Source organism: Plectropomus leopardus, chromosome 19 (assembly GCF_026936395.1).
Source record: "Plectropomus leopardus strain MGB_pleo_1.0 chromosome 19, ASM2693639v1, whole genome shotgun sequence".
In the NCBI taxonomy this organism is placed as follows: domain Eukaryota; kingdom Metazoa; phylum Chordata; class Actinopteri; order Perciformes; family Serranidae; genus Plectropomus; species Plectropomus leopardus.
In genome coordinates, this window is record NC_142194.1 from 2,522,012 (window position 1) to 2,550,000 (window position 27,989).

The 27,989-nt window shown below is 40.0% G+C and overlaps 2 protein-coding genes across 2 annotated transcripts in view; both read right to left on the reverse strand.

Annotated features, from left to right (window-relative positions):
• rnf213b (ring finger protein 213b) overlaps nt 1–25,124 on the reverse strand; it is a 46,484-nt gene extending 21,360 nt beyond the window's left edge. Inside the window, exons 1-35 of the mRNA XM_088069743.1 lie at nt 25,052–25,124; nt 24,034–24,116; nt 22,625–23,373; nt 21,770–21,925; nt 20,814–20,983; nt 20,447–20,730; nt 20,126–20,373; nt 18,837–19,043; nt 17,529–17,742; nt 16,975–17,030; nt 16,735–16,900; nt 16,510–16,659; nt 16,099–16,197; nt 15,843–15,971; nt 14,820–14,985; nt 14,563–14,730; nt 14,310–14,459; nt 12,934–13,553; nt 12,215–12,374; nt 11,922–12,139; nt 11,696–11,839; nt 10,928–11,080; nt 9,030–10,332; nt 8,090–8,274; nt 7,851–8,003; nt 3,314–7,105; nt 3,091–3,227; nt 2,759–2,857; nt 2,529–2,641; nt 2,315–2,428; nt 1,404–1,462; nt 1,152–1,308; nt 798–933; nt 426–614; nt 203–336 (exon numbers count right to left, since the gene is read on the reverse strand). Coding sequence (XP_087925869.1) covers nt 203–336; nt 426–614; nt 798–933; nt 1,152–1,308; nt 1,404–1,462; nt 2,315–2,428; nt 2,529–2,641; nt 2,759–2,857; nt 3,091–3,227; nt 3,314–7,105; nt 7,851–8,003; nt 8,090–8,274; nt 9,030–10,332; nt 10,928–11,080; nt 11,696–11,839; nt 11,922–12,139; nt 12,215–12,374; nt 12,934–13,553; nt 14,310–14,459; nt 14,563–14,730; nt 14,820–14,985; nt 15,843–15,971; nt 16,099–16,197; nt 16,510–16,659; nt 16,735–16,900; nt 16,975–17,030; nt 17,529–17,742; nt 18,837–19,043; nt 20,126–20,373; nt 20,447–20,730; nt 20,814–20,983; nt 21,770–21,925; nt 22,625–23,373; nt 24,034–24,069 — 11,014 coding nt within the window. The 5' untranslated portion in view covers nt 24,070–24,116; nt 25,052–25,124. The remainder of the gene's footprint in view (nt 1–202; nt 337–425; nt 615–797; nt 934–1,151; nt 1,309–1,403; nt 1,463–2,314; nt 2,429–2,528; nt 2,642–2,758; nt 2,858–3,090; nt 3,228–3,313; nt 7,106–7,850; nt 8,004–8,089; nt 8,275–9,029; nt 10,333–10,927; nt 11,081–11,695; nt 11,840–11,921; nt 12,140–12,214; nt 12,375–12,933; nt 13,554–14,309; nt 14,460–14,562; nt 14,731–14,819; nt 14,986–15,842; nt 15,972–16,098; nt 16,198–16,509; nt 16,660–16,734; nt 16,901–16,974; nt 17,031–17,528; nt 17,743–18,836; nt 19,044–20,125; nt 20,374–20,446; nt 20,731–20,813; nt 20,984–21,769; nt 21,926–22,624; nt 23,374–24,033; nt 24,117–25,051) is intronic.
• A 565-nt stretch (nt 25,125–25,689) lies between these two features.
• Nucleotides 25,690–27,989, reverse strand: part of LOC148186273 (uncharacterized) — a 6,928-nt gene continuing 4,628 nt past the window's right edge. Inside the window, exon 5 of the mRNA XM_088070512.1 lies at nt 25,690–27,687. Coding sequence (XP_087926638.1) covers nt 27,414–27,687 — 274 coding nt within the window. The 3' untranslated portion in view covers nt 25,690–27,413. The remainder of the gene's footprint in view (nt 27,688–27,989) is intronic.

The window sequence follows — 27,989 nt, forward strand, 5'->3', positions numbered from 1 at the left end:
AAGGTTTCCTTGAGATACTGTGTTCACGAGAAAGTGACACACGTGCAAACAGACAGATGTACAGACTGACAACATAAAGCCTGCAGATCACTGGTGCACAGGCATAAAAACATTTGAAACCATTACCAAGATAAACTTTAGATGTTCTGGAGTTTCTACCAGTTGAGTGAAGACGATAAAAAAGCCTAAAATCACGTCAAACCTGGCATAAACTCGGATTCTTCCCACAGGCTGTCGAGCTGCATCCTGAAGAGCCAGCTGAAGGGAGCAGCACAGGCTTGTTCTTCACCATCCAACAGGAAGAAGTGATGCACAGGCACCTCCTGGTCTGACTCACTGGCAATTAAGTTACAACAAAGAAAGATTATGCTTTCTGTTGTTTAAATTGACAGTGGGAATTAAACAATAACAGTAATCTGCAGTACCTTGAGTTTTGCAGAGGTGCAAGGTCTAAAATCTGTGAATCTGCCAGGATGTCCAACCACAGTTTCACCAGGCCCGGGCTGAGCCCGTCATCAGAGAGCAGCTCCAGATTTGCATTACGGTCCATAACTTCCAACATGTATGCCAAGATCGGAGTCACGGTGGACTGAAGGCAGCGCCACAGCGTGTGTCTGTCAGTTCAAGACACAAAACAAAGATGATCCATAACAAAAGATAATGCAAGGATATACAATGGTACAAATTTAACCCTTTGCTCCTTATTTTGCAGCTTGTTTTTTTAAAAACTCGGGGCATAATATCTGATATCAATCCAGTACAAGCTATTTTAACGCTTTCCTGCTAAATAACTTTACCTCAGCGTTCCCCCCTCCTGCAGAGCCTGGCGTTTCTTTGCTTCTCTGTTCACCCACTCTTTAGGAGAGCACATCATTTCTTCTCTTTGAGCCAAAGCCTCGGCCAGTCTGCTCAACAACACCTCCTGAAACTGAGCTGTAATAAAGAACAGAGCTGAAATTTATCCGAAACTCGTCACAGATGCAACAAAACTGAATGCATTAGCTTAGATCAGAGTCAAATTTTGGCTTCTAAAGGACAAAATTTATCACGATTCACAGAGAAAGTGATCCACAAATCCTGTCAGACTTCTGCATCCTGGTTAACTTAATCAAATTAATATACAAACTTAATTTCCAGATGGTTGTATTTACCTCCTATATGCGATTTACCACCTCCAAGAAGAGTCAGGAGGATGTGCATCCGCTGCATGCTTCGCGACGTAACGGCGTCAGGGTCCCTCAGCAAACCCACAGCTTTTTGGATACATGATCTTACTAAGGACAGGCTGTGGAGGTGAGCTCTATCTCCCTGTACACAAACACAATTATATTTAATATACGCAACATTAAAAAAATGTTTTATGCATATAAAGCAACTGAAGGTGTATTTATTCTTAAACTTACATTTGTATCTTTTTGAGAGTGTTGTCTTTTTTTCGCTGTTTCTCCATCTTCTTCGTGTTCTTTTAAGGAATAAAGAATACTGTTAAATTTATAGCATAAAGAAGCCTTGAGAACAATAGAACCACTTTTTACCCATCTGCAATACAACACTTTTTTTAAATCCTCTTCACTCTGCAATAGAAATGGTCCGTCACTTCCTGCAGTGGTATTTTTGCTGACTGTGATGTCATTTCTTGGAGTATCTTATATGCAGTCCATGTCAATAAACCATAATAACAGAAAATATAATAATAGTGTCATTGGAAAACAAATAAAATTAGCCTTTTTTAAAAAGATTTTATAAAATCCAAAAGATTTCTGAATGCAGAAATATAAACAAAATACTTCTTGACATTTTTTTTTAAAAACTATATACATCATTTAGTTGATAGTTATTTTTATGAGCCGAGTGCAAAGGTGACAGATTAATCATTCATTTGTCTGATGCCACCCTGTGTTTCTTTGTGATTTAGCACCACATGTAACGAAGCGCAAAGATTTCAAAGGTCAGCAAACAAAACGGTGACACAGAAGACAGAATCCTCAGCTTTCTGCTGCAAAAAGCAGGAACACTGTAGCTATTCTGGTTTTTATTTTCAATCAATATGTACAAAGGATTATGCAAACAACAATCTCCCTCAGCCATTATGGATACATACCCACATAATTATGTTAACATACAATGTTTGCACGGCATGTAAATTAGAGTTCGGTAGGCAGCATAAGGAAATTATGAGATTATGGGAAAAACATAAACTGTTATTGTTCTTGTTTTAAATTTAGATATGATCATGCAGAGAATGACCTCCCTCAGCCGTCCGTAGGATGCCCATTTTTAAAGGGTTAATACCTAAAAGATGAACAGATTTTACCTGGCAGTGTGGGGCTGAGCAGGTTGCTGATGAGAGTTCCACAGAAAACCAACAGGTTCAGGCTCATGTCCTCTGAATCCCTCAGGTCGTCAATATGCACCGAGTGCCAGACTCCTTCGATGTGAGAGACAAAACATTCCTTTAATCTTGTCATATACGTCATTTCTGCAAATAACTGTTTTGAAATAATGATCATATTGCACTTTGAACTCACCTCCTTGAAAGCCAATGTACTGAGATTGACTTGGGATCCTGGAAACCTTCACAATAAAAATCACCCAACAGGTCTGATCCTCCAGCGACATCAGGTAATTCATGGTGCAGTATCTGGAGGAAGAGAGAAGCATGAACACATCTGAAACACCTGCATTGCGCATTTTCTTCCTACTGAGCTTTTAGAGAACCACACTGCCATCTGTTCAGGATCGTGACATTGAACCTTACTTTGCTGATGCTATGAGCTCATCGCTGCAGTGGGACTCCTCAAGGTCCATCTGGATCAACAGGATCTGAAGAGAGTGGCCAGCATCTTGAAGGAAACCCCTGACCCAGAAAGGAGAGATAAAGAACAAGATAAAGAAGAAAAAAGAGAACTAGAATTTCAATTAGTGCATTGTGCCAAATTTAAAGAAATGGCTTCAAAGTGTCAGCATCAGTTCATCACTGAGTCCAAGTTGAAACATAAAAAACAAAAACATAATACCTGCCACTTCAGCTATCGGTGGTGTGGAGGCATAACAAAAACTCCATGCTGCTGTTGTGTGAACAGTTCATACCGTATCTTGTTGCAGAAGGAGATCTCGGTGTCAAACTGGTGGAGCGAGAGCAGGAGGATCCTGTCCGTATGCAGTCCAAGAGCATGGGCTAAAACCTTGACGTCCAATCTGGTCAGCAAGCTGGAAAATGTGGTTATCTGTGGGGAACCAAAAAGCAGAAACAATTTGTTAAGATTGTAAAGAAATGATGTAAACAAAATTTAATCAGTAGTTTGTGGCTTACCTCCAGAAACTTGCTGGACTCCTGATGCTGATTCAGACAATCTTTCAGGAAATCCCGCAGGCAGTGGTGGTGTTGCTGCTGGAAGTACATTTTTTGGAGTTTCTCTCTCTCCTGTTTGGCTAAATCTGAATTCTTGAGCCTCACAACAGCATCAGGAGTGGCGCAGTTCAACAAGAGACGTTTTGCTACTTCGAAGATTTCCTCTTCATCGTTTACCGCAGCAGATCCAACAGCATTTTCTGTCTCCATCATCTCTTCGCTCTCAGGCAATGCGTTGATCTCGTCATCATCATTCAGCTCAATTTCTTCCTCCTCTACAACAATCTCAATATCCATTGCTTCACCCAACTGATCGTCCTCCTTATCAGTTACCTCTTTATGTTCACTGGAGATTGATTCAGGTGTTGAGTTTGGTTCATCTCCTTCCTGTGAGTCTTCTTTTTCATTCTGTTGTCTCACTGATCCCTCCTCAACATTGGGCACTCTCCTTTCCAGTGCTTGCAAAAGAGCGCTGGCACAGGCATCGTCGTGATAGCCAACAAAAATGTCAGACAGCCTGAAATCCTCTGAGGCCTCACCCGAGAATTCCTTCACCCACTCCTTCAGTTTCTGAAGAGCCCTGCGCTGCCATGGTTCCAGGTCGGTGCTCCTATCCACCCTGTGCTTTTCAAGCCTGTTGATGAGGGGCATCGGAAAGTGCTCATAGACCTTCTTCTGGTCCTCCACTACCACCAGTCTGAAGTTTGTATGGACACGACATTTGACTCTGTGGGACCCGAGACCAAGATCAACATATTGCTGATTACTGAGGTACACGTAGTACTGGTTCAAGGCATCGTAGAGGCTTTCGTAAAGATTTTGCATGTTAAGGAGGATGACAGTGCGCCCAGTCTCCATGCATGTTTTCACCCGGTTAACGTTGCGGCAGATTTGGGCGTACTCCTGGTCTTTTGGGAATCCCGAGCCAAAGACTATTTCAGGTGGTGGACAGTCTCCTTTGGCAAAGATTTGCTGCTGAAGGATGTGGAGAGCTGCGTTGTTGGTGGTTAGCAAGAGGAGGTAACGGCTCTCCTGGTTGGAGTCATGGTCAAGATTCTTTTTCACCATTTGCAAGGTGCTTGGTCTTGGAATTTCCATTACGTTTTGGTAAACATCTTGGAAAAACAAGACGGGGTCAAAACCTTCTGGCTGTCCACTGAAGTTACGCAAGATGGCCTCTACCAACTGTCCTCCATCTGGCTCTTGATTGGTTGATTTGACCACAGCAAAGAGCATTTTGACCAGGCTATAATAATCCCTTAGCCCAAAGAACTGATTCTTTGTGGTCTCGTTGCAGATGCTCAAGAAGGCCTTTGCCAACAATGGGAACAGGTGTTTGATTTTGAGGAGAATTTGGTTGGAGGATGAGCAAATTCCCTTGGCAGTTTCCACAAGTTCATCCTCACTCGGATCCCATCTCGACACAAATATTCCTCTGTTCATCTTTGCTGGGTCAAGAGCCCAGTTGGAAATGCCAACAAAGCCAACCTTCATGTGTGGATCTGGCTCGTCATTGTCAATGCAACCATCCTCCAAGAGAGGATGAAGGGTCTTCAGGGGCATCTGCGGAGAATCTTCTGCCAGTCCTATCTCATCAAGCACCACCACCGATACATACTCGTCCATGTTTTTGTCCTTCTGGAAACGGGCGCAGTTCCTGAATGTCCCGATGATGCCCTCTGGACTGGAGTGAGGACTGCACTGGAAGGAGACCATATGGACTTGCTTGAGTTTCTTGAACAGTTCACAGTGGGAGTTCTGGCCCTGCATGGCATCAGCAACAACTGTTTTGGCGAGTGACTTGGAGCTGCCTGGTTTGCCAACCAGAAAGAGTGGGATCCTGAGCTCGATGCAAACCACCATGAGAAACACGTTCTCTTTGAGTGCAACATTTTTGGCTATGGTCTCCCTTGTTTGTATGTTCTTTAGGAACAAGTCTTGACAGGATGAAATCTCTTTCTGCAGTGCTGCTGAAGAGTGGAGAGGGTCTGGAAAGTACTGACAAATTTCAGAGAGGTACTGGTCTTTGTCCACCAGTGACGGGTAGTAGCAGACTCCAACTGAAAGACTCAAGCACTTTAGTGCTTTATGAGCCTCACTGAGACGAGAGCAGTTGATGAAAAGGTCTTCGCTATGCTGGTAAAACCAAACAAGCACTTTCATAGACCTCTCCACATCTCTAAGACTCACAAAACTGCACTCATTTTTCCGGCTTCGCATATATCTCTGAGAGGCTGCCAGCACATATGAAATTATGTTCCCGCAGACCACTGGCAAATGATTGTCGTCAACTTGCTTCTGGACAATCTGCTTGATGTAGGAAAGTTCAGTTGAATCACTCAACTGACCAAAGTCCCACACCAAGGAAGCCATGCTTGGAGGCAGAGGATGAACTCTGTACACCAGCTGCCTTAGAGGGACTTTGCCAAGGCGATCTTCTGTTTCATCTGCCTTCACTCTGTATCCCAAACCTGCACGTTCCAAACGTTCCACCATTTCAGGTGAATGCTTCCTGTAAGGATTGCAAGCAGCTATTATTTTCAAGCCAGTCCCTTCCTTCAGAGGTTGCCCCTTCACTGACTGGTCACACAGGATTTCCTTGATGGCGAAAATGGCCTCTGTGGTGTTGCCTTCGTCAAAGAACAAAATAGTGTCCAGTTTGTGAAGTTTATGATTCCTCTCAGCAAGTCTCTCTGCCTCCCGCACCTTTCTGTAGATCATCTCTGCTGTTGTTCCTCCATGTACCTTGACAAGTACCATGTTCTCCACTGGTTTTTCCTCCCTCTGCAGAGCACAAAGGAAACTGACTAATCTGGTTTTCCCACAGCCAGTCTCTCCCATGATGACAACTGGAATCCCGCACCTGAATCTCATGTGTATGGCCAACATCTTCATCACATTGTCAGCAGTGAGCTCATATGTTGGGTCTGGATCAAATTCTCTGTCCGTCACTCCTCTATTTGCACCGACAACGCATGAAATCCTTTTGATTTTGGCCGACCGGGACAGCTGATCAAAGTCTTCAGTGAGACAGATCTGCTGCCGTTCCAAACCTTGAAGAAGGTTTTGCGACATCACGTCTTCTATCAGGACTTTGCTACTGTGAGGATCTACAGCACAGATTGTGTTTTGACATTTCTTCACATTAAAGCCAAGAAAAGACATTGAGAATCGGTCTGCATTGAAGAAGATGTATGGATGAGACTCATTTTCCCAATGCTTACGAATTGTCAGACGGGCAAGATCATCATCCTCCAAACTGTTATCAATGTGCAGCATGGCACTTTGATCAGATGTGTTCAGCGACGGTGAGGCGAAATCTCTTGCCATTAGAATCATGAACTTTACAATGAAGCCCTTGAAACCAGGCAGCTGGTCCGCCAGAAAATCTGGATCACAGAAAATGGAGTTCTCACAGTCTTTCAGTTGCACATTGAGGAACCAGGAGAAGTTCTTCAGCTCAGCCCAAGATGGATCTTGCATCCCACAGTATGACAGAAAGTGATTGATGCAATCAACCGGATCCCCGGTTGTGGATCCTTCCTGGTAGTTAAAACGATCCAGATTGTAGTTACTTCTGTAGCGCTTCAAGTACTGATAGGGTCTTTGAATCCCCTCACTGCAAAACTCCTGCTCATCCATGAGTGGGTCAAAGGTCTGTTTGGTCTGCGTCCCTTTACTGGACAACTGTTTAACCTCTTTAGGAGGTCTACAGTGGATGGTAGGCAGAATGTCAAGAAGTCCAAGTCTCATCTGTGGGAGCAAATTAAACACATGCATTTATGAAATCAGTCATAGCCTGAGATTATTTTCTGTAATTTTGCTTTACATTCAAAAAGGGGCAGAATGCCTTAATCTGAATCTCTTAAGGTCCATAACCAAATTGTTAAGAATATAAGAAATGCTTAAAGGCATTGAATTCAGAGATCTATTGGACCTCAAGGTATCACATGCAAGTAAACATCGATTACTTGAATACAAGCTGCTGCCACCTGATTGCAGATATATCTTGCCAAGATGCAAAACTATGAGACGTAATAACTCATTTGTCCCTGTTACCACTGGCCTCATTCATGGAATCATGTAATTTTTGGTTTTATTGTGTTTTCTTGTGTGTATGAAACTATTACTTTCTTTTACTCTATGCTGGCTGTAACACAAATTGCCCTCAGGGACTATAAAGTTCACTTTGACCTCAATCATAAGACATTTTTAAAAGCTTTTTTTAAGGAATGCTCATCTGCTAGTATTTTCTTTGGTAATTGTTTAGCTCCAAAAAAACGCCTTTATCTGGTCACAAATGCACACTAAAATGTGGCAGACTTTGCCGAAATAATTCTAGACGCTATAAGTGATGGGTAAATTATCAGACAATGCTGATGTGACTTGACAAAATTAGTTATACCTTACTAGTTTTGTTTATATTCAGAAAATGCATACAACATAAAATATTAAAATATCCATTTTAGGACAGTCATAAGAAATAAATAAAAAATACCTGTTTTGTCTGTTTTTGAGGGAATGTGTTTGTTCTCAGGACCTCAACAGTGATCAAGTGAGCTTCATTCCTTCTCCACAGCATGCCATGGCTGTCGCTCAAAGAGCCCAAAACTAACAGATGGAACAGGAGCTCCTCCAGACCTGAGCGAACCTGACAGGTTACAAAACCGAATCAGAAGACAGACTCTCATGCAAAACCAGCAAGTGATCTGCACAGATTAACGCTTGCATACTCACTCCAGCAGTGTCAATGTGCAGGAGAACAGGGTCCTGCTCTCTCAACGGGGCCAGTTTCTCTGATAGACTTTTTATCAAGGAGTCGATATCAACGCATGGCTCAATCAGTCTGATCCTGATATGTTTTGCTCTGGAGGATTTATGCTGGAACTTCTCAAACAGACGATCCACATATAGGGATTTCCCTAACGATAGACAAAAAGATGACAAGAAAAGTATTCCATTAATTTCAATATTGTAACTAAGAGCACCATCTCGATTTTTTCTAGATTGTAAGTAATGAGACCTAAAACCCAAAAATCTGTTAGCATCTTAGCACCTCTGGTTCCTTCGTCTCAAAGTCTATGGGTCTTTTGAATGTGCTTTTTGGTTTTACAGCCTTATTAGGCGGGTCTCCACTAACCCTCAAATTGCACAAATTAAAATTTCGAATATAAAATACACCTACGCCCTTACATGGCCGTCCCATTATCGCTTGCATAAAATGCCTACATGGCCTTGGATTGGAAATAGTAACGGCCAGTGCGCTGGCTGCAACAGAAATAAACCTGCTAATGTTTCACTCAATGGAAACGCAGTTATCTTGCGATTGTATTTTATCGACATTTCGAAAATATTGCTCAAGTTTTGCGTAAATCTGTAATGGAAACCCACCTATTGAGGCATTGACATTTAAGTCATGTTGATTGCGATTTTACTTCCAAAACTGAAGGGATGTTCATATGTATCATATATATTCATATAAATAAGATTTATCTGCTGAACAAAAGCATGAGTAAGCAGCATAAACTCTTTTCTGCCACAGAGTGTATTCAAAATCCAATGGAGAAACCCCTTTAGCTTTTTCAAGGGAACCAGGGCGATGCTAACCTTCAGGTTATCATACAAAAAACCTCATCCCTGCATTACTCTGTATCATGATAGTTAGGGTCACCCTTACCAACTGCAGGGCGCACAGATGACACCATCCAGACTGAGAGCTGATCAGGAGAAACCAGTGCGACAGGGTTTTGTGGCAACGCGTTCAGTCTGAAGTGGTCATGCAGATATTTCCTGGCAGTCTGCGCCGTTAGACTCACACCAGCCTGAACTTTCTCATTGCTGAAGAAAGAGGGCACATATCTGTGCTGGTGCACAACCGGACTGACTATTATCAAGCGATAATGCGGGTTTGCACTTCTCTCAAAACCCTGGAAGAGCTCCCCCAAGGACACACTGACATCATATCCCAGCAGCCCCGGATTGACGAGACAGTGTATCTTCTGGCAGTTCAGTTCGGAGCCTTGGCCGAGAGCTCGGCGGAGAAATATCTCCACCTCCTCTTCTGTGGTTTCCTCTCTGCAGACTAGAACCTCATCGGTAGACGGCAGAGGCTGCTCTGGACTCTGCATGTAGAAAGACAAGACGGTGGGAAAAACTTCTGCACTGGGACAAAGCACAAGATTGGGTTTTCCCTCCTGGAGAACCGGAGGGAGGTGCCTGATCACGTGTTGCAGGTTTATTTCAGAGAGGCACGAGAGGAAGTGGCCCAGAGACGGGATGTCCAAGTACTCGTTGAGATACTGTGGCATGTCGATCTTGAATCTACGCCACAGTTCTTCAAGACTGTCCTTATCGCACTTCCTTTTGCCATCGTCATCACATTTCATGGCGTCATCATCTTCATCCTCTGATGAAAACTCCATCAAATCGTGAGCCTCTTCCACGTCCTCTTCAGGTGAAGCTGGTGTTTCATCCACAGAAAGAATGAGCGGCACTTGATCTTCATCGTCATATTCAACATCTTTCAGTTCCTCATAGTTTGAGGCGACTCTTTCTGCATAACTGTAAGCAGTTCTGACGTCAATTAGAGTGCACTGAGGCTTTATGGGAAAAAGCAGGTGCCGTAACTGTTGGGGAAGTGACGCCTGCCGTTGACACACTGTGTGTATCCAGTGGCACAGGTACACCATCTGCTCTGAGGTGTAGTGATTCAGCAAGCTGAAGTTGGAGCGCATCTCACTGACGAAGGAGCGCCACTCCTTCTGGCAGCTGTCCATGGAGTTAGCCAGCTTCTGTATCTGCTCGGTCACCTCGCCGTAGTACGCCATCTCTCTCCCCTGCAGGGATACGAAGGCAGCTTTGATGCACGGCTGCTGTCGAGGGCAGCACTGGACCTCAGCACGCCACTCCCTAAAGAGCATGTTGCCGGATGTTTGCATCTGGAGAAGGATGGCGCCCAGTCTCTGAACTCCTTCAAAAACCTAAAATACATGCGGACAGGAATGCAGAGATTTATTCAGTAAAATTAAAGGTTTTAATGCACTGTTTTTGGATTTATTCAAATGGAAACCTCCAGGGCTGAAAAATGAAGCCAACGTTGGAGTGCCTAAAAACTGCAGCTCCTCTAATGTCCACCTGAGGCCGCCTCCAACACGGAGTAAATCCCCATTGAACCGCGTGGTAAAATGCCAAACTTCACAGCAGAAATAAACATGTTTACATCCTTGCTCTGCTATTTTTGTTGTAGTTTAAACATCATCTTAATAACCTCGCACCAGCGTGCATTGTGCAAAAAGTTACCTCGTCTTTAATTCAAAATATTTTACTGATGAACTATGTCTAGCACTGGCAGTGACCAGGGAGGGATTCATTTTATTTTTACATGTTTACTCAGTCCATATTGCTGGTGCACTGATTGCAGCTGCTGTGGATATATATATATATATATATATATATATATATATATATATATATATATATACCTGTGCTTACCTCATATTTCTGCAATGATCATTATATATTGAAAAATTTCAATAAAAAAGATTTTGACCAAAAAAAAGCCAACAGTTTGCTGACCTCTGTGAACCTGTTGACTTGCTCTCGGCCGTGCTCCCCTTTGGACGACATGAGCATGAGTTTGTTCTGCAGCTCCAGCAGGTCTTCAAGCTTGTAGCTCTTCTCCTCTCTGCCCGTTTTCACCCTGACTTGCACCATATTCTGCAGACATCTCTGCAAACACGATCAATAATTTACATGAATTCAATCAGCAAGGTCCCACAACTTAGTATCTTTAACCCTTAGAGCTCCGCTTTAAAATCACACACACTCGAATCGCTCTGCACACAAAATGCACATTTCTAAATCAGGCTAAAAAAAGTATTACACATTAATACAAATTTCTACTTTTGCTGAGTTTACGTTTTTTTACCAACATTGGTCCTGATAGTTAGTCCTATAAATATCAATTATTCATTTTACACACACACGCACAAAATATTTTTAATAAATTACATACTAAGTAGACTTTTTTTGCCGCTGAGAGTCTGATATATGTCAATGATTAGCTTTGGCTGTGGGATCAAAAATGTCAGTTTGAATGGGTTTCAACGGAGCATTTTTTGACCTTTGACAGTCTGAATGTAACTATTTAGTTTCCACGGTGTATTTTAGACTTATTGTAGGAGCTGAGCTGCAAATCCCAACATTAAACAGAAATACACAATCATGCCAGAATGTATGCACAAGCATGAACACAGACAAAATTATCCCCAAAAAAAAGAAGAATTAAAAGTGCTTAAATGCACCAAACAGTCTCTAAGGGTTAAACTGTTTTAATGGACTCACCTTCTCTGTGTTGTGATCCGACCATCCGACGTGATAAACTCCGTGAGCGTTAATAGACGACGCCAGAGAGAGAGAGGACTGCTCCACTGAGCCGTGAGTCTCCTTCAGCGCTTTCAGCCAGTCCAGCAGGCGAGTCGACTCTTTCTACAACAAAACGAAACGCCACCATCACTCTGCTGCAGATACTTTATGTTCCGCTTACAAACTCAGAGGGAGGGGAGCATACCAGTTTGTGAGGGAGCTTCTCATCCCTGTTTTGGGTGTCCCACACCTGCTGAGCACACCTCATGAACTCCTCAAAACCGGCTTGAGGGGAGAGGGAGTAGAGCAGAGGGGCGTATCCCATCACTGCGTCGTGGAAACAGGCCACCTGGTCGATCTCTCTGTCGTTCTCTCCAGCAGATATGGAAGCCAGCTCCACATACACCTTCACGTCGCTCATACCTGATGAGGCGATTCAAAAGTCAGCAGGAATGCATCGTCTGCAAAATGAAAGAAAATGTCTTTTTTTTCCCTCACTTTTCAGGTTTTTTCTGACCCAGCTGACCAGAGTTTGGCTCTTCAGAAACTCGTCCAGGCAGGCGGTGTGCTGCTCGGTGACCGTGGAGAGAGTCTGTTTTGCACGCAGCAGGTCGTCACTGAGGGACCGCAGGGGCCGCTGCTTAAACGTGTCTTCTTCCTGTTAAACAGCCGTGCACATGATACAAGAATTATCCAATTTACACGAAAGAAAAAGTACTTTCAAACACATGCTTTGCTTCTCCTTGACAGATTTTAAAATGCAGTTGTGTGTAATATCTTAAAAATGTTTTGAATGAATGTCAGTTTTCTGCTATCCCTTTCCAGTTTATATTTAACCCTTTCCAACCTGAGGAAATTGTTTTTTTCTTTCAAAAACATGAGAAAAAGGCGATGAATAACTTTACAAGAAATGGCCCAAAAATTTGCAAGAAATTAGTAAAAAGTTATGAAAAAATTTGGAAAATAAAAAGAAAGGAAGACGACCTTAAGAAAGTGCTAAAAATAAAATATAATTATATACTGATATATTTTTATTTGTAGTTTTTTTCATAACATAATTTTAAATATATAATTGTGGTTAATGTACATTTTTCTTTTTTTTATATCTCCCAAAGCTAATTTTCACACCACCTCTTGTCCCCTTTTGTTTTTTTGTGTTTTTTCAGTTTGCAGGATTTTATATACGCTGTGGTTCAGATTTACTGTGCGTTTTTTACCAGCTGGCTCAGGGTGTCGATCTGCGTGAAGTTCCCAGAAAGCTTCATTGTTTCGGCGATTTTCAGCATCGCGCTGGCTGCAGCCGCCGCCTGGTGGAGCTGTCGATACTCCTGGATCTGACCCAGTCTCAGCTGCACCCAGTCCGTCTTTGCAGGTTCACAGAGCGTCTCTGACATCAGAACCAGCTCCTTCTTCACGAGCTGCCCGTCTCCCCGGTCTCCAGACTCCAACAAAACCTGATCCAGCTCCTTGAAGGTGATGTCTGCGTTTGCGATGCTGACGCTCAGCTGGTAGAAGTCGTTCAGCAGCGGCGTCCAGATGTTCTCGCAGATCTGCGCTAAGGTGACGGAAACGGGACCAGAGCAGGGTTGCCTCGCTGATGCCAAAGAGGCGGCCCCGCTGACCCAGGAGGACAGGATCAGGCTGCTGTGATGCAGTCTGTGCATCTCTTGGGACATTTTCAGGGCGTTCAGACAGGTGTTATACCAGAGTACCTGGGACGGACCCGTCCTCCCCAGTTTGCCCTCAGAGTCAAAGGGCTGAACCAGGACTAGTTTGTTCAGGCTCACAGTCTGGAGGTCTGTGCTGTGCTGCTCCTCCAGAGTCCGCATCTCAGGAACTGTTTAAAGAAGAACCACGTTACTGAAGAAACAGCCACGTAAAATCATCTTTAATATCACACACTCCTTTCCAAAATATTATACATTAATATTATTTTATACTTTCACTGAGTAAAGTCAGTTCTAATCATAAATATCAAAAGTTCATTAATTTTCAGAATTTTAGTCATTTAAATACTATTTTTTTTCATGATGTCACTGTGTTTTTGGATTTTAAAAAATGTATTACTTTCAATATAATACATGCAAAGTAGATTTTATTTTTTTAGAACCACAGCCTGGAATATGTCAATGACTTGCAGCAACATTGATTTTTATACATTATTATTTTTGTGCAGAATACTCACACTCAAATCGCTCTGCACAAAAAATGCACTTTTCAAAATCAGGCTATAAAAAAATATTATACTTAATATGATTTTCTTCATTGAGTTTATTTTGTTTCTATATATTAAATATAGAAACAATATTAAATATTTGCTCATTTTCAGAAATGTATTCCTTTAAATGACAGATTTTTATCATGACGGTACTATGTTTGTAGATGACAAAAAAAAGAATTATTTCCACTATACTACATGAAATACACACACACACACACACACACACACACACACATATATATATATACACATTTTTTTATTTTATTTCCATAATCTGGTCAGCTTACTGTTGTGTGACACACACACACACTCGCACACACACGCTCGGTCACACGTTTGATTCGGAGCGCGTCTTGCTGCAGAAACTCTTACCTGTGATGCTTTCTGTGACCTTTGCCATCATCTTTATCAGCGTGTCCATCTGCTGTTTTCTCTGCACGAAAACCTTCAGATCCTTTTCTCTCTGAGCCAAAACAGCGTCTGCATCGGCAGGAACCGCCTCAGATCTGTTGTTTTTCTTGTCTGTAAACGACACAATGCAGCTTTTATTCATTAACACGGTTTTTATCTCAAAGGGGAGATTTAATGTTTAATGGAAGACGTTAACATTTGTGAAGGTCCGTACACTGCTGGTGAAGCCTCTTAAACTGCTCCTTATATTTCAGGCAGCTCTGTAGGTGTCCCAGGGGGACGTGTCCCTGCAGCAGAGACTCCACCAGAGAGTGCAGGACGGTCAGACAGCTGTGGACCACCTGTCCTGCAGCGTCGTCCACCTGGATCGACCTCCAGTCACCTGGACCAAATCAGGACAACGTTCACGTTAACAAACGGCACCGAGTAAATAAGACAAAATATAAACGCTGAAAAAATAAAACGCAGTACTGTGAGACAGCAGGTGGTTGATGGCGGACTGAGGATCCAGCAGCTGGACCACAGAGTTGTCTCTGAATCGAGCTGCTGACTCGACCACAACAGCAGACAAGACAACATCAGGGAGGTCCTTCACCTTGGAGCTGAGAGTCCGCATCAGGTCCCCCTCCTGTCCTCTCTGAAAAACGTTTAGGGGGTTTTTGGTTCGAGAATGAACTCCTTCTGAACATGAGGATCTTATTCAACGTCAGTGACATTTCTAGGATTTTTAGGACATTTCTAGGCTTTAGGATGGTTTTTTGACATTTGACATTTCTAGGATTTTAAAACATTTAAAGGATTTTGGGACATTTGTAGGATTATAGAACATCTCTAAGATTTTAGGTCATTTATAGGATTTCAAAACATTTCTAAGATTTTAGGACGATCCTAGGATTCTAGGACATTTCTCTGATTTTATTACATTTCTAGGATTTTAGGACATTTTTAGGATTTTAGGACTTTTCTTGGATTTTAGTATGTTTCTAAAACTTTAGGACCTGTCTCAGATTTAAGGACATTCTTAGGAAATAAGGACATTTCTAAGATTTTGGGACATGAGGGTCTTAGCTCGGACCTCTGTGGGGGTTTTGATAAACCAGCTCTATCTGGATGCTGTTTTATGCTCTCTGGCAGCTTATGGAGAGTTAAAGTACAAAAACATTTCCCGGTGTGAATCACTTTATTTTCTTTGTGAAATGGAAAATGTTTGGGGGCCACTTGGCACCCTGCTGAGGGCCAGTTTGGGCCCGCGGGTTGTAAATTAGGTTTTACTGCCAAAGTGCATAAAAAGGCACAAAACTGAGTTTATTAATCAAAAATCTTTGGATGAAATCCCAAAACAGTTCAGCATAGGCGCCTAAAGAATATCTCATTTTACCCGCAAACGTCTCTTTCTGCCCCCCATTCAAACCAGTCTAGACCTGGTCCTGGTGGTGACTCAGACTATGACTGAGATGGATCACCTGGGGAGTCCCGCATTAATATTCACTGTACCTGGCAGATTGTCTTGATGGCAGACTGACACAGCTCATGGAAACACGTCTGTACAACATCTTCACTCTTCCTAACAGCTGCGGAGGACGACTCGAGGCAGCAGAGCAGCACTTTGTCCTCGTCGCTCGCCTGTAAGAAAACAGCTCAACATTCACCCGCCGCCATGAGGTTCTCGTAATCTGGGTTTGGGTCTCTTAACTCTACAACAAGACAGATAACATCCATTAAAACGCGGATCTAAAAAACATTCACTGACCTTGGAAATCCTCTTTTTGAGATCTTTTTTCAGGCTTAACCTCCAGCGGGAGGAAACCTCTTCCAGAGAGCAGTCCACCTTCAGGAGTGAATCCCAGATCTAAGGATTGAACACAGTTACAACAACGCACACTTCATTTTTAACCCGAGCACCAACCGTGCGGGAATTATTATTTTTCTCCCTGATGAATCAAAATCAAAAATGCAAAGATTTGATTTATCATTTATTCATCCAAATGTTCTGTGTTGTTGTTGTTGCTGTTATTGCTATTGTTACTTTTACTATCAGTATTATTACTAACTTTGATTACATAATTGTTTGTATCTCTTTATGCTTCTGAATACTCACACGCCTTCTTCTATGTGTTCAGTTTACATGCAAAGTCAAAAAAAAGGCAAATATTGAGCGTACCTCTATTTCCTTTGGGTAGGTGAGACACTTCGATGTCGTCATGAGAGGTTTTTGCAGCAGTTCGTCTCTCCACTCGCTGATTTGCAGCTGCACAGCGTTTAGCTCATCCAAAAGTTTCTGCTTTGAGGTCTCATACTCATCGTCCGACGACTAAAAAGCACAAAACAGTGAATTAAAGTTGCTGTTCCAAAAAGAGGCAGACAAAGTGCACAAACAGATTATTACCTCTTTCCTCAGTTTAGCATCCAGAATCTCTGCCAGTTTCAAAACCAGCTGGTAGGACAGGACCGCCGCCGGGTACCACGGGACGAGCCGCGCCATCCCACACGTGCTCTTCACCACGCTGACGCTGCTCATGAACGCCGACTTCACGTTTCCCGATTCGATCATCCTGCAGACGCGAAGCAGAAATTACAATGAGCAAATCACCACAGAGCACCAGAGGGACGTCTCAGATGTCCTCACCTGTCCTTCTCTTTGTCCACCCTCTGCAGGATATGGGTCAGGGTTTTCTGAGTGTGCTGCAAAACATCACAAAGGATCGTTTTAACCCTTTGAAACCTGAACAAAATGCTTAGAAAAAGGTCCAACAAATGATGAGAAATTAGTAAAGGATGACAAGAAAATGACGGGAAAAATTGGTTTTACAATGAAGGCAGTATCAGAAGAAAATCTTAATAAATAAATTTAAAAAAAACAATAATAAAATTTAAAAAAAACATCCACAAAATGATATTCATATTTTTACTAATTATAAGTATCAAATTATGTTACAGAAGAAAAAAGCATACATACTTCTAAAAAATTTTTTTAAAAAAACTTTATTTATTCAATTTCAAGTTTATTTTTATTTATTTTCAGGAGGTTTTCTTGTAACTTTCTATGAATAACTTATTTATTTTTGGGACGTTTCTTTTTTATTGCTCATTTCTTTTTACCTATGTTTGCTCAAGTTTCAAAGGGTTAAAGATAAAGTTATTTTGAATGATAAATACTGTTATTTATTTATTTTTTTCCACCTTTACAACTTCCTGTGCTCTGTTGTTGTCCCGTAACTCTCCACATTTTCTCAGCCGGTACATCAGACTCTGGATCAGGTGCTCTGCGGTGATTCCCGTCAGGTCTGAAAATTCAGGAACATCCTCAAACGCGACCAGAGACAACCAGCTCGTGAGGAGCAGAGGCGTCTCTTCAGCCAGAGATAAGCGTTGCTGGATCAGACTCAGCATCCTCCTGTGAAAAAAACAATCATACATCAGTTACTCACCTCGTGTGAGATTGAATTCATAAAGAAAACTTTGTTTTTCTCGCACACAGTGAATGAAGAATCCAAAAACGGAGAAAATTCTTGATGAATTGACGACACAGGGGTCCAAAACATCTGTTTCTAACTCTCTCTAATTTATCCAGTCGTATGCTTAGTTCTTCAAAATATGTGCATTAAACCTGAATTTGAAGTCAAAGTTATCTATGCTCTCTTCAGCCAGACTAAATTGACAAAAACAATAATTTCACCTCTGTGAACACAGGAGCTGCTGGTCTACCGCTGCCTCCATGTTTGTTTGTTTGTGTTATTGTGTGATTTTGGTGAATCTAAACTAACTTTTTAAAACACAGAAGTCACAAAACAACACAAACACACTAACTGACGGAGGCAGCGGTCGACCGGCAGCTCCCGTGTTCAGAGAGGTAAAATTACTGCTTTTGTCAATGGAGTCTGGCTTTGAAGAGAGCAGAGATAACTTTCACTATATTTTTGGTTTCAGTCGTAAAGTTTTTGCAAAAATGTAGTTAGTTAGTTTGTCATTTAACCTCTTTGAACACAGAAGCTGCTGGTCGACTGCTGCCTACTTTATTTAATTATACCTTCTTTAAGACCCTGTAATGAGTATAGTTGAGTATCTTGTGTATTTTTTTCTGATGATGGTGCTAAAACGATACTTTTAAAATTGCACTGGTGCCTAAATAGTGTCTGAATTAATACTTTTTTCAATCAAAATAATGCACAAATAAATAAATAACAATAAATAAATATATAAATAAGTAAATATATAAATAATCTCAATTTTAAGTTGGGATCAATTATTGTCTTCCTAAATCAGGAGAGACTCAGCAGACATTATAGCATTAAAAACTTGGATTATACAGTTTGAGAATTTGTTAATGAAGATTTTTATATAATTTTGCGTTTTTTAAACCCGGACACAAATGACTTCAATTCCTCTTTGATTTTGGAGTCTTTGTTCACTGTGGAGACAAGAATCAGAATCAGAATCTTTAAACAAAATCTGTTTCATCTCTTCAGTTAAACTGTGAGACAAACTTACTTTCTTTTGTCCGAGTACGGATGTATATTCTCCCTGAACCTGCTGAAATTGACTAGTTCGAGTCCCGACCAGTTCTCCTCCTCCACAGCCGGACCCACTCTCGCCGCGTCGGCCCCCGGCTGTCTGAGCCTGAGGAGCAGAGGAACGAGCAGCACGAGCTCCGACACCAACTGCTGCACGCAGACGTTTATCAGAGCCACCACGACGCTGCAGAGACGACAGAGAAGAGACATGTTACGTAAGATCGGACGCCAATACGCCGCAGACGTCATGTTCAAAGACCTCGTAAATTGACCTCTTTCTGCCTCTAAAATGGCGATATCTTAAGAACACCTTGAGGGAATTTCTTCAAATTTGGCACAAACGTCCACTTGGACTCAACAATGAACTGATTTGAGCTTGGTGATTGAAGGTCAAGGTCGGGATGAATCTGCATCTGTCTAATTCTCGTAAATGTGATATCTTAAAATACCCTTGAGGGAATTTCATCAAATTTGGCACAAACATCCACTTTGACTTAACAATAAACTAATTAGAATTTGGTCAGCGTGGCCAAAGGTTAAGGTCACTGTGACCTTGTCTATTGCATTCTCATTACAGTAATCTCTTGGGGAAAGTTCATCAAATTCGGCACAAACTTCCAACTGGACTCAAGAATGAACTGATAAGATTCTGGAGGTCAAAAGGTCAAGGTTGCTCCTTATCCATCACATTCTCATGAGTGTGGTATCTCAAGAATACCTTGAGGGAATTTGATCAAATTTGGCACAAATATCCACTTTGAATCAAGGTCAAGGTCACTATCACCTTCTCTGTCACATTCTCATGAAAGTAATATCTCAAGAACACCTGGAGGAAATTTCTTTAAATTTGGCACAAAAGTCCACTTGGACTCAGTGATGAACAGACTCGATTTCAGAGATAAAAACTCAAAAATAAAACTCAAAGTAAGTGTGACCTTGCCTCTGTCTCATTTCGCGAACACGTTCTCAAAAGAAGGTCTCCTGAAATTTGGCACAAAAGTCAAAACATGTTTTGGCCATAATTCACTAATTCTCGCGCTTATTCTAACAAAATTTCACAGAAATAACTACTAAGATAAAATACTGAAGTGATAACATTTTATATCCAAAAGGTCAGAGGTCACTGTGACATCATAAGGAACTGCATTAAACACTTTTCTGTACTTTACTTAGCGTCAGATCTCAGGGACAGACGGGACGACGTCTGGTCAGATACTAAACTGGAGGCAGTGATCTGTAAACTTTTCTGATTTTTGCTAAACTTACAATGATGCTTGCTGGAAATTACTAAGCAACGCGTCCAGGTTTTTCTTGTCCATCGCAGCCTCTGAGGACACCAGGAGACACAGTTCGGCCCAGCCTCTCACTCCGAGGTTGATGTCACACCTATTGGCGACCACGAACACAGAAAGTCCCTGAACGAGAGGACCGGTGCTCGTCCAGCCGCCGGGGAGTTTCTCCTTCGGCTCGCCTTTCAAAATCTGAACCAAAGTCTCAGAAATCAGCTCGGACGTCTGTAAATAAAAAAAACATTTGGTTATTATTGAAACATGACTTTTTATTTGAATCTCACTCTTCTGCACCGACCTTGACCATCGGAGGTTGTGAATCGTCCAGGAAGCTCATCCTTGTGTGCGCCGTGCCGAGACTCTTCGTGAAGTGCAACAAGTCGCCACACAGGCTCTCCGTGCTCTGTTTGTCTGACGGCGTCCATTTCTGGAAGATTCTGTGCAGCAGAGTCCTCGCTGAGTCCTGCCAGGCGTCTGACGCGTCCACAGCTTTTGACCTCTGCAAGCCCAACATTTGCCAAAAACTCTGCACGGCGGAGCCCGTCTCCAGACGAGCGATGAAGCCTTCGTACAGGTGCAGCTCTGGAGAGCACAGGCAGGTTTATGTCACACGGAAAAAGCTGCAGCTGCGTGCGGACATGTTGCTAAATCTTTGTGTGTCTCACCTTTGACGTTTGGGTCAGGAGGGATCTGAATGCGTCTCGTGATACTCCCACTGAGCTGTTTGACCCGCTGCTGTACTCCGTACCAATAACTCCACCAGTCACCTCTCCTCAGGCCCTTTTCTTCAACCTCAAGACTCGCTTCTATCAGATAGCCTCCGTTTTTTAACCCTCTGCACATAAAATACGAAAAATCTGTTACGAAGACAGTTTTACTGAAGCTACAAAAACTACAGGACAGTGGTATTATCTTTTTTTTTTTTAGCTCTGTACTCCAGCACATTGGTTTTAAAATTACACTGAGGTTTTTCACGGTGTAAAATATTACGGCTAAAAAGCTGAAACCCACCGTTGTCTAAAATAGCTCTCAAGCAGGTTGCTTTTGGCGATTTCAATGATTACGAGGCTGTTTCTGTTTTTTTTTTTTTAAAAAAGTATTTTGCGCTTTAATACAAAGGTCTGTCTCTGTATATAATAATAATAATAATAATAATAATAATAATAATAATAACAATAATGACAATAACAATAGTAGTAGTAGTAATAATAATAATAATAATAATAATAATAATAATAATGATAATAATAATAGTAATAATAATAATAATAATAATAATAATAATAATAATAATAATAATATACTTTCCCTTATTGTTCCCGCTTTGTCACAAAACGTGACAAAATAGGGTGCAGGTTTAAAAATACCTAACTTACCCTTTCAAAAAAGTACAAGTACCACAAAGTTGCAGTACATTACTGCTTTTAGATCACCTGAACCTGGAAGACAATGTCTAAAATCTGCAGCAGATCTGACACTTGTGACACATCTGTGAACGGAAACGGCCTCAAGTTAACGCTGAGAGTCAACGATTTAATATCACAGGTGTTATTCATCTTCAGTTCTCAGAGCTGGAGTACAGAGCCAAAATCACAAATCAGTGTTCATGATCAATACTCACACAAAATGCGTCATCTTAAAGGGTAAATACCCTCCGTCATAACACATCATGAGCGTGTCATGGTCCTGGTGGAATTTAAATTTCCTGTCCAGCACGGCGTAGATGTGAACGGTGAACACGGGAGCAGAAGGTGGAGGTCTGACTGGACTTCTGTCACTGAGGAGAGAAAAAACAACACCTTTATATATATATGTGTGTGTATATATATATATATATATATATATATATATATATATATATGTATATATGAATGGATAATTTTTTTGAAACATAGTGGCATCATGACAAAAACTTGTAATTTAAACTGAAAATGTTAAAATTCAGAAAATGAATGATTATTTGATATTTTTAAATGACACGGGTTACAAAATATACTCAATAAAATTACAAAAACATATTAATATCTAATATTTTTTATAGCCTGATTCTGAGAAGCGCCTTTTGTGTGCAGAGCGGTATGAGTGTGAGTATTTGACACTGCACCAAAAAATAATGTATAAAAATCAGTGTTGCTGCTGATCACTGATATATCCCAAAAAAAATCGACTTAGCATGTAGCATATTACGATTTTGTTCATCTAAAACCATACTGACATCATGACAAAAACCTGGCATTTTAAGGGTTAAAATTCTGAAAATTCAGGAATATTTGATATTTATGATTAGGACTGATGTTGGTTTAGTGGTAGAAAATCACATTAATGTATAATATTTTTTAAAACTTGGTTTTTAAAGCGCATTTTTGAGTGATACGAGCGTGTGTATTATTAAAGGTACAAGGAAGATTTATTAGCCAATAAAAATGTAAAATTAAAAATGAAATTAAAATGAATGGAGGGTTAGTCTCCGTCTCACCGTGTGCTTTGGGGTGTTTTTGTGGTTTTATCTCCAGACACGACTTTGGCGTAAGATTTCGGTTTGGCGTCTTTTTCTGCTCCTGCAGAGAGATTCTCCTCGTCTGGCTCTTTTTTTGGGTTTTGTTTTGTGGCTGAATCTGATGACGTCTGAGCGCTGTTTTGCAGTTTGGCATCAGATGCACGTTTCGGCTGCGTCTCTTCGGTTTTTGTCTCTTTATCGTCCTGTTTCGGCTTGTCGGAGTCTGTTTGCGTTTCCTGGCTGTTCTGAGAAACAGCCGGAGTTTGTGTTTGTTTGTTTGTGGTTTTCTGTTTTCTTGTTTGAGTCTGAGCGCCGTCTTGCAGTTTGGCATCAGGTGCACGTTTCGGCTGCTTCTCAGCTGCGTTTTTTGTCTCTTTATCGTCCTGTTTTGACTCTTCGGAGTCTGTTTGCGTTTCCTGGCTTTTCTGAGAAACAGCCGGAGTTTGTGTTTGTTTGTGTGTGGTTTCCTGTTTCCTTGTTTGAATCTGAGCTTCTTTGCGGCGTTTGACTCCGCCGGCGTCCTCAGTTTGCAGGTCGTCTTCCTCTTCGGGATCCACACGTTGTGGCTTTTTGGACGCGCCCTCCTGAGTCTGTCCGCTCGTGCTCTCGACCTCCATCTCAGCCGTTTCTGCGTCTTCAGTTTTCACGTCAGCGGTGCTCGTTCGTTGCTGGTTTCTCCTCCTCTCCTTGTCTCGGACCTTCCTGCTGGCATTGGCTGATCCATGTGCCTGAAACACACGTTCATCTTTAGCTGAAGTGATTCCTGATAATTCCTCTTAAATTATGTGAAAAAATTGTTGTTTTTATGAGTAATTAACTTGTGTGTTCATAAATATGGTAATAAAGTACATAACACTTAAGAATTTATTTTGGTTAATGTTGAAAACTTAGTTGGAACAAATGATCTTGTACAAGTTAAAATCACAATCACAATCAGAAAAAACTGTTTTATCCCCAGAGAGAAACAATACAAAATGATAACAGTGGAAATACCAACAGCAGTTTATAGAAATATAAAATATAAAATAATATAAAATATAAATAAAAAGAAATAAGCACTATCACCAGTATACAAAAATATAAAATAATATAAAATCTAAAATACAAATAAGCACAAACACCAATATATAAGATTATAAAATATAGACTAGAAATACAGTGAGAGCAGATTTGCAATTGAAATAGTATAAATAGTAAAAATACAAATTATTCAGTCTTATTAAAGTATTTTAAATTATTTAAAAGGATTGGATTTCGGTTGTTGTGTACTGTTACCACAATTATGAACACACATTTTTAAGTTGATGACTGCTGAGAAAGGTCCAACAAACGTTTACACATTTTTTAAGAGCAAATCTGACGAGTTTGTTTTTATGACTCGTGTTTACCTTATTTCTTTTGCGGCGTCTTTTGACGGCCTCCATCAGCAGGGACTCTTGTCTCAGGGGACTTCCTGTCCCGTCTTCTGTCTCTGACAAACAAAACAAACAAAAACATGCAATTAAATCCTTAAAGACTGCAAGTTTTTCTTGGACACTTAAATCTGCGGGTTGGCAGTGAGCCCGACCGTAATACATCAAACAGATTTATTGATATTGACCCATCGCAGATATTTCGGTATTGGCTTATATTTGTCTGATATGCACGATATATTAAGGCTGGGTGATATGGTCTGAAAATTACATGGCAATATTTTTAGGCTATCTCTTGATCCATGACATATCTTAATATCTTTTTATATCTTATCAAAAGCACTTTATTAATGTTAGAACTGAACGAGGAGACAGAATTAAACATTTTATTTTATTACCACAGTTATTGTGGCAGCTTGATGTTATGTTTTATGTATTGTGTCCAATTTTGTTTACAGAAATAAAAAAAGATATATATATATTTTTAAAATTAATAATCTCTTTATTCTACATCTATTTAAAATGTGGCCAAAATTAACCATTTGCAGGAGCTACCAGCATGCAAAACATGAGTGAAAAACCTTTTTTTATATCAACTCCAGGATTGATTAATTTCAAAATCTTAACTAATTTATTGGGGACGGAGGGTCATGTATCACCTACCACGTCACCATGTTTAACCAAATAAAATTTTTTAAAAATGAAGTCACACCCCAGCCAACCCTTCCTCTGATAAATAAAGAACAGTCCCCAGTATGAATCATCTTTTTAACCAGTATAAATAGGCTAAATGACACTGACATATGTGTTTATCTGAGTCAATGTTTTGCAGCTTGATTTTTCATTAAGACAAAAACGTCATTTAATCACATATAAATACTCCAAGTTCTGTTCTGCATCAGCTCTCGCGTCGTTCATTTAAAAGCAGTAAAACTGCGCAAAAGCACATTAAACATGAAAAACATTCAGTATATTTTGTTTGTTAATTACTTACCTTTGCTTGTTCAGAGCTGTCACGCGCTCTGTGGGGCTGTAACTGCTGAAATATTGAGGAAATGTTTCTTTTATCTGCTGCAGCCTCCCCATGCAACTTCAAGGGAGCGTCCGCAAATTAATCAACCGGTAGCGGTTATATTTCGGTGTTAACTCTAATCAAAACAAACCGTGTTATACAATAATACATGAATCAATCTGTTGGTGATCTTAAATACAATTCAGTTTCAAAATCGACAATTATTGAACGTTTTAAGCGTTTTTCGTTTTTGATTTAGTAACTCATTTGTCAACGGTCCCTAAGGTAAACGCAGTGTTTTCGGTTTCGTTTCTTTCTGAATTAAATAAGAAACTTAATGCTGCGTTCACGAGCTCACCGGAACTTTTCAGTTTCAATTCATCACAACAGCTGTTTGGAAACTCATCATCTGTAAAGGTTTTTAATCATTTAGGACTTCAGAGCTGTTTTTAATATTAGGTAAAGTTTTAAATAACAGTATTTACATTTATTTGTGAGTAATTGTGGGCTAAATTACATATATGAGGAATTTTTAGCCTACTTAGATTGCACTTTTTTCCTCACTAATTTTACTTAAGAGCTGCGGTTACTTAAAAAATTCTAATCTGCTCATAACCAAAAAATAAAATGAAATAAAATATATTTATTTCATCAGCTCATTACCAGAAAATAAACTTAAATTCTCATCAGTTCATTATTAAAAAATAAACTAAAATTCTCAGCTCATTACCAAAAGAATTAAAATAAAATAAAGCAATACTGTATCTGCCAGGAATATTATAAAAATGCATTTATTACTAGATCACCATTTTCTTAAAAAATATTTTACATTTAAAAACTCACAAAAAAATAGCAAATAGGCGTGCAATATACACAGCATGTCCAAAACAAGTTATAATTCCTGTTACTATACCTCTACTGACATAAATAAAAATAAGAATGCTGATATAAATCATGATAACTTGAGGGTTATTATGCGAATGTTGCTGATTATTGACATTAAATGTTGTTTTCATTAAACCGACAAAAGTGTTGACTTCAATCAGATATCAACAGGTCAAAAATATGAGGTTCTACTGTATGAAAAGTCCTGTATCTGTAATTTCATCCCAAAGTAAAAAATATTTATATATTAGTTTATTTTTGCATAATGCAAAAATAAACAATAAACATTGAAGCTGTGATTTGAATATTTTTGGTGCAGGGGAGCCACCTGGTGGTTAATCTGAATAAAACATTTTTAGCCCTCCTACGATGCAGCGGGCCGTTTCGAAGTTTAAAAATACAGGAAAAATATTTAAAAATATTTTTGAGAGCATGAAACCACACAAACAAAATACTCTCCCATTCTTGCTCAGGTTTTCTAGTCTAAAAAAATAGAAACACTGATAAAAAATTACATACAGTTTAAAAATAAATTTTGAATTTTAAGAGTCAATTTGACACAACAGAAGAGATGTGTTTGAATTATTCAGTATCCCCCAAAACAACAACTATTCAAACATGTTATTTTAAAGAATGTGTTTTAAAAAAAAGGTGAATGTCATTTTTTTTTTTAAATATTGTGCAGTTTGGAAATAATTTTTAACAAAAAACAGAATTCACTCATCAGTTGACGATGATCTATAACAGGTAAAAATTACAAAAGACAATTATTAATAACATTGAATAAAAATACTTTTTTTCATGTATTTTTTGCTCATTTTTAGGTAATTTTTCTGAATTTCCTGTCAGGTAAACGTGAGATTTTTTTGTTGTTTTTAAAAGAAATCAAACCAATTTGCTCAGGTTTTAAACGGTTAAGCCCCTGCATTGTTTTACATTTAAATTATTTTTAAAAAGGATTATAAGAATTTTTTAAGGCAGAAAATGTCCAAAAAACATATGTTTATACTGTTAATAATTTCATTATTCAAATTTCAGGGAAAAAATATCAAATACATAGATTTCTTTCATATTTTTAGTGCTTTTTAGGTCATCTTCTTTTCTTTTTCTTTTTTTCAACTTTTTATATTTCATTTGTGTATGTATTTGTTTTTATTATTTTCCAGTAATTTTTTAAAAATTATTTTAAAAATAATTCTTTGCTGATTTTAGGGCCACGTCTTGCTGCGTTGTTTGATTCATTCTCCCCGTGTTTTTAAAAGAAATGAAAAAAAAAAACAATTTTCTCATATTTAACTGCATAATTTTCTCTGCTATTTTTTTCAGCTCAACAAGAGAAATGACCTCACCTGTAGTCTTTAGCAAAAAAAAAAGATTTTGATCTCATTTGAAGATTAAAAAATCGAAATTTTGTGAATAAATCAAAACTGGAGCACGATGCTGTGAGTCAAACTTCATCTCACACTTCAGGTTTCTTGATCCTCCGCACGACGACCCTGGTCCTCCTCCCCAGAGGTCGACCTCCTGCCTCGGGCGCTGCAGACTCCCCGTCTCCTGGCGGCGGTCCCGGGGGTCGGGGTTCACCTCGGGGTCGTTTGGGGTTCCTCCCCGATCGCACGTCGTCCACGAAGGCCTCGACTCCTTCGAACTTGGCGGTGAGCTCGGAGAGGCGCTCCTTCAGGGTGTTGAACTCGTTGTAGAGATCTCCCAGAGCGTCGGACAGCGGCTGGATCCTGAGGCACCAAAAACACACTCTCACAATATTAACATCCGCTCTAATATTAAACAAACCTTCACATTTTTAAAATATTATACATGATTATTATTTTCTACTTTCATTTAGTCGATCATAAATCACAAATATCACTTACAGTGTGATGCCACTAAATTTACAGATGAAAAATATGAATTATTTTCAATATACTTCATGCAAAGTAGATGTTTTTGATGATCACAGCCTGAGAATGATTATCATCATCATCATCATCGTCATCGTCATCATCATCGTCATCGTCATCATCATCATCATCGTCAT